Source organism: Dysidea avara, chromosome 2 (genome assembly GCF_963678975.1).
Source record: "Dysidea avara chromosome 2, odDysAvar1.4, whole genome shotgun sequence".
NCBI classification, from domain to species: Eukaryota; Metazoa; Porifera; class Demospongiae; order Dictyoceratida; family Dysideidae; genus Dysidea; species Dysidea avara.
In genome coordinates this window covers 28,196,591-28,206,250 of record NC_089273.1, presented here as the reverse complement: position 1 = coordinate 28,206,250, position 9,660 = coordinate 28,196,591, and the positions used below count along the sequence as shown (strand labels likewise).

The 9,660-nt window shown below is 36.3% G+C and overlaps 1 protein-coding gene across 5 annotated transcripts in view; it reads right to left on the bottom strand.

The window, feature by feature from the left end:
- Positions 1-467: 467 nt before the first annotated feature.
- Positions 468-9,660, bottom strand: part of LOC136244156 (uncharacterized) — a 109,063-nt gene continuing 99,870 nt past the window's right edge. For all 5 annotated transcript variants that reach the window (XM_066035675.1, XM_066035707.1, XM_066035704.1 and 2 more), the window contains 5 exons: positions 5,423-5,558; positions 5,158-5,371; positions 2,477-2,651; positions 1,052-1,240; positions 468-719 (listed from right to left, as the gene is read on the bottom strand). In XM_066035675.1, the coding sequence (XP_065891747.1) occupies positions 658-719; positions 1,052-1,240; positions 2,477-2,651; positions 5,158-5,371; positions 5,423-5,558 (776 nt within the window). In that variant the 3' untranslated portion in view covers positions 468-657. The remainder of the gene's footprint in view (positions 720-1,051; positions 1,241-2,476; positions 2,652-5,157; positions 5,372-5,422; positions 5,559-9,660) is intronic.

Here is a 9,660-nt window from a genome sequence, read left to right as displayed (position 1 = left end):
CCCACCCCCTCCATCTCCACTACCTATGTGTTAAACTTTTGGTTGGATGGTCAAACCTTCACCTGCTAAGTTGTAATATGTACGCACTTTGTCTGAATGAATGTTCTACCACAACAGTGAGTGAATGATATTTGTGACTGAGCCTGCAAAAATAGGGCATGTGGGCACAAACTACACCCTGTTGCACAACAGAACTTATCTCAGTACCGGAATAAAATTATTTACATTCTATAACTTTTGTTTTAAAGTCAATTCATTGCCTAACACCTGCTGAAAATTTCAAAGGAATATCATAATGGCATACAATGTTATGACCGATCAAAGTTTGAAAAAGTAGGCAAATTTTATGTGCCCACATGGCCTATTTTCGCAGGCCTGGTCACATTTAATGATATACATCATGCCCAACCAAACTGAAGTTCAGCTGAACTTCACTATTGGTCAGAAAATATCTAAATTGTCTGATCATTATTGTTTCAAGTATGGGATATGAACACAATCTATTTGGTGTATATACACACACAATCTCTCCCAACTACTACTTAAAATTATAAGATACACATTCAACAAAGTTTCACACACTAGAGTAGCTAATTAATATAAATTGTTACTAATTAAATAATCTGACAATTAGATGCTGTAGGTACATGTAGTATGTTACTTTCCCTGCTCTGAGCTTACTCGTCTGTAATACTTTATGACAGCATGATCTTTTGGACCTAAACAATCAGGTATACAATAGCAACCATTAATATTATGTACAACTGTACAGTGTTAATGTTTGTCAATCTGTTGTAGTACATACATGGCAAAAATGGCAGCTGAAACAAGCATGTCCAAATATTTTTCTATTGAAAAACTATAAAATAAAATTATTCGCTATCTCTCCTAGAACTCATTTGATTATTCTTCCTAATCCTTTCCATTGTCTTTATTCCTAAAGCTATTATGGCACAATAGATACATGCTAATTTCTATGTATATGTCTCCAGACATAAATGCATCAACAACTAATGCCTGTACATTAGTCAATATACAAACGCACACATACTTTTTTCTTCATGATTTTTATTCTCAGAAATGCTCAGAAGTATTTCACTGAATTTACTCCCATAATTGTAATGATCCTCATGTCCTCCTCGATGAAGACCAACAATCTCTAAACCATCTTTAGTAGCCTTCAGTATAGGACCACCAGATGACCCACATGCTGTCTCACTTGTATACAGCAGCAAATATTCTGTGAACACAAAGAAACATAATTAATTCTAATTCTAAAGTACACACAAATCAAGTGTGCTAATGATACAGTACAGTAGTACTGTGTATAAGGGATCATAAAGAACTGGGCTTTACTGGCTGAAAATATCACCCTAAAACCAGCCTCACAATATGCCTTGGTAATAATGGTTAGGCATAACCAAACCCAAAAGTGGTACAACCAGCCGGTAAAACACTTCCAAAAAGGTGCTACAATTTTTAAAAAAAAAATGTTTAGTGGAATTTTCTACTGCCTAACTGACTGACTGACTTAATGTAAGCGTAACACGAAATGGCTATGGATATGGGGTCGATTTTTCACTGTTTGACGCTGCTTCAGCTTAACAGGTGCCTTTCGGCATACTACAGTATGTACAGACCTACCTGTGTCCTCCTTTGTGTCCCATTTATCTTTGCTGACAACACAATGTGTCAATTTGCAGTAGCATTACTTGATGACTTTCCTACATACGTTAGACAGGAATCGTCCGAATTTTCCATTGGGCTGGACTGCTTGCAGAGGTCCTTCTCCTAGTGTTCTTCATTTGTAACACTGTGCAATGGGCTGAACATATATAGCTGAAAGTGAGGTGTAATGGCCACTTGGCTATGTCAATAATTGATAGTTGCGGTGCGCATTCAGACAAAAAACAATAAGCCTGGTGTTATTCTTTCTGGTCTAATGTGGTATATGTACTGCCTTGTTTCACTACTTTTTCTATGCTTAAAATTCTTGACTTATTCCTTGTAGTTGTTTGAATAGATGTGAATAAATAATTTAATTAATGCATAGTAAATGGGTGGGCGATGGAACAAACTACTCCAACAATTCACCTGACTTTTCGTGTGGTAGTTACTCATTATACAAAGGTTACATGCCCCTGGTTTCGAGGTGGAATCTTTTAGTAAGCCTGAGATTTCGCCATGCGGATTTTAAAAGATTGCATAATTGATCCCTCATGTAAATGACTCACAGTAGCGGTCGCGTGTTTATTATTGTGGGTGCGCACTTTGTGCTTCTTGGCCTCGCGACTCACTACCGTGAGTCTTGATATTACCTACATACCAGAACTAGTCATATTACAGTTGCATAGTAGATTAAACTATAACTGGGCATAATTAATATGAAACACATACGCACTAAGGTATAATATATGTAGCTACACAAGAGCAGCATTACTCCTAATGGATGTAAAGTAACCAACTTACTACCTACCATATGCAATACAGGTTGAAGATGAGAATGACAGTTCTCCGCCACCAGGGTGTTGGATAATTGTGATATAATCATGATTATCAATGGCTGCTGGTTCACTAAGATGAATGTATTCAGCAACAGGGTGTTTTTGCTTTAGTTTACTCCAATCAATCTCTATCATTGCATAATCAAGCTGAAAACAACACAGTAGAATATAATTATAATTTGGACATGTTTCCTCATGACAGTAAAGTACTTCTAAATTTCAGATCTGCAATAACTGACAAAGTGCATTATATTTATTTTATCTGTACATATAGCTAAAGGACAAAGTGTTGAATTGGTAGAACGCCCGACTACGTATATAGTCCAATGGTTTTGGGCTGTACAAAGTCTCCAAAAGTGATCTTTAACAAAAATATAGTAAGTGTAAAATATTGATACAATGTGCTACCTTCATAGTTTTTTGATTGTGGGTTTCAGTTTTTTGACTGCATAATTATACATATTTCATACTGTATAGGCATGCATAATAAATCATGGTTATGTTTATGTATATAAGATCATAGGTACTAGACCCATAATAAATTGATATGCTACAATGTCTCAGGGATAAAGACAAGAATGATATACTTATATGGAAAATTTCATGCTTTTATGAAATAAGTGCACAATCTTTGCATTGTGCCACTATACTAATGAGATGGTGCTGTAGATACCACTTTTGTAATGTACTCAGCCACTGTGGAGGATTCTTAATAGTGTTACACGCAGTGATTGCTCTATTAGAGTATTTCACTGACTGCTTTATTAGAGTATCTTGATCTGGCTTGTTTGTATTTTTAGGGGAGAGTGCCCTATGCCCTTCTCCCCCCTCCTTCCTAGAGCCACCACCAAATGCCTCTGACTGCTCCACTCACCCATTAAAATAAATAGGATACACATTCCTGGTAGCTTACAAAGTAGGTACCCTCCGATTATGCTGGCATAATAATAAGCATAATAGGTGCCTGAAAGCATTGAGCATAATGCTAGCATAATAGGCAGAATACTTGTGCATTACCATTAATTCTTGCTTATCAAAATACATATCACAGAAAGAGATTGATGTACTCTAATAAAACAGTCAGAGAACAATCAGACAGCTGACTGTTCTATTTGAGTATATCAATCTTTTCTGTGGCACACAAAGCAAGGATTTAGAGTCTGTACTTCAGCAACTTACTGTTTTCCCATAAAGTGCAAATTTGCTAGAAAACTGAGATATAAATATTGAGCATTAATTTAAGCATTATAGGAAAAAAAATGAGTAGTGCAGCATAGCACAATTGGCAAGTCCCTATTAAAAAGCCTGTTATGCTGTTTTTTGTTCAATAAATGCTTGCATGTACATATTATACCCCAGTAAGTGATTTCATTGGTGGGCCACACACCTCTTATAAACATGATAAAAATGCTTATAATCTTCAACACAGTACATAAACAGTTATCATTTGCTACATAGAATGACGGTTTATTCTGTGTAGCTTGTTTGTTAACATGGGTAGAGGAATGCAATTATACAGACTTATAGTATTCCCAATTTTAGGAAACAAGGTGCAAGCCCACAGCTGGATTTAGGTCGACTGTGGGGACACCTAGTTTTGAAAGTTAATCCTACTGATAATTAAATTTTGCTATTGATTAAAAACACACAGTGGAACCTGTCTGAATAGCCATTTGTATGGAAAGGCTACTACTCTAAAAAAACAACAATATTAAATTCCCCAAAGTTAATGCAAGCAGTCACTTCCCCACTGCAGCCAAGAAATTTCACCCAAAGGTGACTAGTTTAAACATGTTCCACTCTACTCCAATATAATTATCATCATTTATGTATGCTTATTTTTGTAAATGGTTCTACTGTACTAGCACATAATTATGTAGATACACTTCTACTGTCAATGTGTATGAATTACATACAACGATGCAAAACATACTTAAATTTTGTTATTACAGGCCACTGATTACTCTTATTATGCTGTAATAGCACATGGGCAAAGCAGTTACTTGCAAAGCAGTCTCTTCTATAGCTGATGACTTTGATGAAGAAGAGGTTAGCCATGTATCATAGTCCTATGATGTATGATTACACAACTAACACAATGTTTTAAATTGTCACATTTAGCATTTGTTTCTTAAGCCACACAAGGTGTTGGGTGACTCTGAAAGAAGAAGGGCTCTGGGAACTGTAATGTGTCAGAATACTTAATAAGAGGTGTGAGGGTTGAATGGGTATTTACTTTTCTTTGAGATCACAAGATATTGCATGATGTAGTATGACCAAGCACCTCTTGAGTTGATGATGATGTGGAATCTGCTGAATATGATAACTGAGTGGACAATGTGGCTAAGGAACTAGTAAGAAAAATTTAGCACTTTGACATCACTACCAATGTTTTAGAAAGTTCTTCACCTAGATGGCACTTTAATTTGTCAGCTCCATACTTTATAACCAAAAAATTTGATTGAGATGTTTTGTAACAGGTACGACACATATGTAAGGTTTTCATGCATGTGCGTACCTATTGAACTGAATGCAAACTTAGACTTGCACTCACATGCTTATACTAGAAAATCTCAGTACATACGTAGTAATTACGTACATACATGAACACTGGCATACACAGAAATACAGGGATAAAGGAATAAGTAGCTACCTTTTTCATATCACTACATACAAAAGTAGTCTCCACCATCAATTCTTTCAGCTCTAATTGAACATCGACACCTTCAAATTCAAGTATGCTTCTTCCAGCAACCTCTTCGTCACCAATCACATGATAATTGGTCACAAGAACAACTGAAAACTTGTCAGAAAGTTGCATGGAGCCAAAAAATCCAGTACCCATCATTTCTTTTCCATCCTTTCCACTGTCATCAGGAAATAATGGCAAGGAGTTACTGAAACACTATATAACTTACTGTGCTCTTATCACGCAAACAGCCCTTATAACTTGTCTTCTAGCTGATTCACTTACTGGAATGTGTCCTTGACCTTTCTTCATAGACTTAATGTCCTTCATGCCAGCAATTTTTGTTTTTGCAAGTGAGTTCACATCTGCACATGATCACACATACATAATACAAACAGAAGAATACTACATTTAGCATTGGTACCTGCCCTATGTACAGGACCTCATAGTTACACTACTTAGCTAACAGTAAAAAAGGAGCACCAAAAAGTACATTGGTAAAAAAGAAAAAAAGTTGTCATCAAAATGAAATGAAAAAACTATACACAATTGGAGAACCGAACCCACTACTACATACTTGTAAAACATTTGCCCTAACCACTGTACTACATGTCATACATGGCTGTGTGATGAGTAAAACCTGCTTATAAGAGGCATGCATAAGTTGAATGGCATTGTGGTTTGCATGAGGTTTACAGAAAGAATTTAAGTGAATTTTTTGTCTACACCCTTGCACTTACTCATTGCGCTATAAATGATGAATGACGCAGTTAAAAAACAATGTAATTCTTAGATGATTACTGCTTTGTTTAACAAAGCAACTGCTTCAACACATGCATTGGTTAGCAAGACAATCATCTGACATCAAAGGAATGTAGACAGACAAACAGACAGATGGATTTTCAGCTATTATAGTAGTGGTGTATAGTAAGGATTGCCTCAAAATAAAATGGCATCCTTGAAGTTGATAATCATTACAGAAATTCTTGATGACTGTACTGAAGTCCTTCACAAAGTGGTTTAATGTGACTAGCATCAAACGTAATGTTTAAATGACAAAAATAGCACTCTTATAATGAATAAATATTTGTAAATTTTGAGTTTTGGTCTGTCAGCCAGCCTACCTGACCACAATAGCAAGCCTATAAAGGCTAAATCACATACCGTATTTAATCAATTTTTGCCATAGGGACTCTATTATTTTAGGATAAAACCTGTCAAATAGTGCCACACTGAGGTATTATTCAAGGGTACACTACTAATGTTTTAAACCTGCCACTACTAGCTGTTCTATAACATTATAGTTTTTTAACAATCACACCACATTGATTTTTCTATACAAGCCCTTTCTTTCACTCAAGACGTTCTAGCACAACCATGTCACTTCATTTTACTTACTACTATCCAGAATTTTGATTCTGTGATAGCCCGTGTGACAGCCACTTAAGTTAACCAGGACAATGTCTTCTTCAAATTGAGATGGAGATGAATACTATAAGTATGTGAGCACTGATAATGAGTATTTACAATAGTGTAGTGCAGTACTATTCGAGGGTGTGGTACACTTAAAAATAAAAACACTTTGAATAGTACTGTGCTGCAGTATTATTCAACAGTGCGGCTCAAAATGAGTAAATATGGTGTAACATTTCACTTTATGTGACATTAACAAACAAACATGTGATGTGTGTTTTTAAAAAGTATTGATAATTTGTAGTCTCCGTGCCTTGCCTCGCCTTTTATCTTCAATCTTTGGTTGTCATCTTCTTGTGTAAACAGATCGAGGCTGCAATGTCTTTGTTTCAACATTGGTACCTCTTTACAACAAATGTTACAGAGCTCTTTTGGTATTCATATTCTGTACAGATATAATATTGGCTTCAATTTGATAGAATGTTAAAGTATTGTATTGCATAGTTCATTTGATTACTTTTGTAATACTCTAATAGACTGCACAATTTTTTTTGGGAACACACACATAGAACATGCATAGAGTGTTTTCCATCTGTAGATCTATGAAATTATGAACTTTTACTAATGAGCATATTTTAGCTAGAAATTTCATTTATAAAGAATAAATTAAGTGTGATGAGCAGCTGTGATAGCAGTGGGTTAGTGGTTAAGGATTGGATGTTCAGTGTGGAATGCTAAGGCCCACTAAATGAAGAAACAATGAAGAAATTAAGCCAAACTTTGAGGACTTTTATTTCATGATTGCATTAAGCAATTTTACACAAATTTGGTATGTGCGGTGGTGAAGGTGGAGGGTGTTTGCAATACAAAAATGATTCCAATTTGATAAAGGAACATGATGGCTTCTTTGTAACTGAAATCTCCACAAGGTTATTTCTTCTAGCTGATCGCTCTACAGAGTGACTTGTTTGTAGCTGAACTTTGGTTTCTTTGTAGCTGAACTCCGTACAAGATAACTTCTTCTAGCTGATCTTTCTACAGGGCGATTTATTTGTAACTGGACTCTCTACATGATGGTTTCTTTGTAGCTGAACTCTCTACAATGTAATTTCTTCTAGCTGATCTCTAGTATTCTTGCCATTCTATAACTACAAGTTGGGAAACATTTAGAACTAGTCTTACTGCACACGTATAAGTGTTTCGGCACGATTTAGAATACGGTCTATACCCACATTACACATACGTAACACAAATTAACCATCTTACCATGAAGCTTACCCCTTTAGGCCTTAAGTTTAATAAAGTTTAAGTTATTAAACACAGTTAATGTTGTGAAGCGTAGGCCATTCAAGCATCCAAAATAATTAGCATGCAACGGTGGGCTCTAATAAGAACAATGCATGCGCAGCATTGTGAGCAGAACACGTTGGCAGTAATTCAGTAATTAAATTTAAAAAATAAAAATAATAAAAATTAAAAACAAAAAAAACATGGTAATCATAAACTGTATGCAGAAAAGCAGCCAGGTGCATGTTAGAACTTTGCATAGCAGTCTCACGGTGTTGTGTCAGCTTCTTGCATACCATACCCTTGAGTCTTATAATAGTCACAAAGAAAAGTCCATTTTATTGTCATTAAAGGAAACTTCAACCTATATAACTGCAATAGGAATCATTTCAAAACACGGTGCTTGCTCTAATGTGTACATGATACAGTGTCTTCGTTATATATCTGTAGTTCTATGGTTAGGATGTGCTCCACAATTTTGCTAGGCAATTGCATGGGACACACCATTGTGTTGTTAGTTGCATGTTAGTTTGCTTGTGTGTTATGTCTTCCTAATATTTACATTGCCACATTTGCTTGATATGTATGTTGTCACCATTGCTTGTTTGTATACCAACGTATGTCGCTTCCACTGCTTGTTTCGTATGTTACCATGGCTCGGTTTGCACATCATCTTCTGTATGTTGCAAGCATAGCTTATCGTGCATATTATTAGATGTTGTCACCATCAAATTTCTACACATTACATGGTCTAAATTAAATAAATAACCTTGATGCTTGGGGGGGTAGATCACAATATATATATATAATATATTATGACCTACCTATGGCCTCTATTGTAAAGAGTTTAGGACAGAGACGCTTCTCTGCTCTAAACTCTTTCATTACACAAGCATCAATAAACCAAAAGTACTTCCTACTTTGGCTCTGCTGGAATTACATAACCTTGCCTAGGCCATATACCATGGCAGATGAGGCCCCTAGCACTTACCAAACCCCCTCCTCAATCAATGGATTGCTGGAGGTGAAGAATGAAGATCCGAGGAACAGACCACATAAGTAGGTGAGTGGTAGCGTAACTAAACATTAAATAAAGTTTAAGTTATTAAACACAGTTAATGTTGTGAAGCGTAGGCCATGCAAGTATCCAAAATAATTAGCATGCAACAGTGGGCTCTAATAAGAACAACGCATGCGCAGCATCGTGAGCAGGACACGTTGGCAGTAATTCATACCTGTTGTAAGAAATCTCCCCACCCTGTCCCTACCCACTGAACAGTTCACAAACTCCACTATAAGCAGGTGCTCTTTGTTAATTGGCATTGTATGCCAGCAGATAGCAATTCTAATTAGTATTCCACTGTCAATAGTGGTACTTATGTACATTTGTAGTGTAAGCAGTGGAGCAAGTAGACACATAATGTTGTTGTACTCTGTACTTCACTGTGCCTGCATTCAATTACTCAGAAACATTTACATGAAAGACTATTTGCTATTATATGCATTTTGTTGTGAGTTCTTCAGCTGCAGGTCTGACTGGATTCCTTCACTGTGCCAGCTGCTACCACAAGTAGAGATTGTTATTGAGGGATGCTCACAGTTTAAATTTTTGTCAGGAGAGATGCTCTTTTATCCTGCCTGCAGTCACAGACAGGCCCTCTAGTTCAGAGTGTCATCAGGAAATTGGGTTGCTAACAGCTGCTTGCCTCTCCCACCCAGATCAGTATCAGGAGATGTCTTCCCATCCAAATTGCTAACTAGAGACGT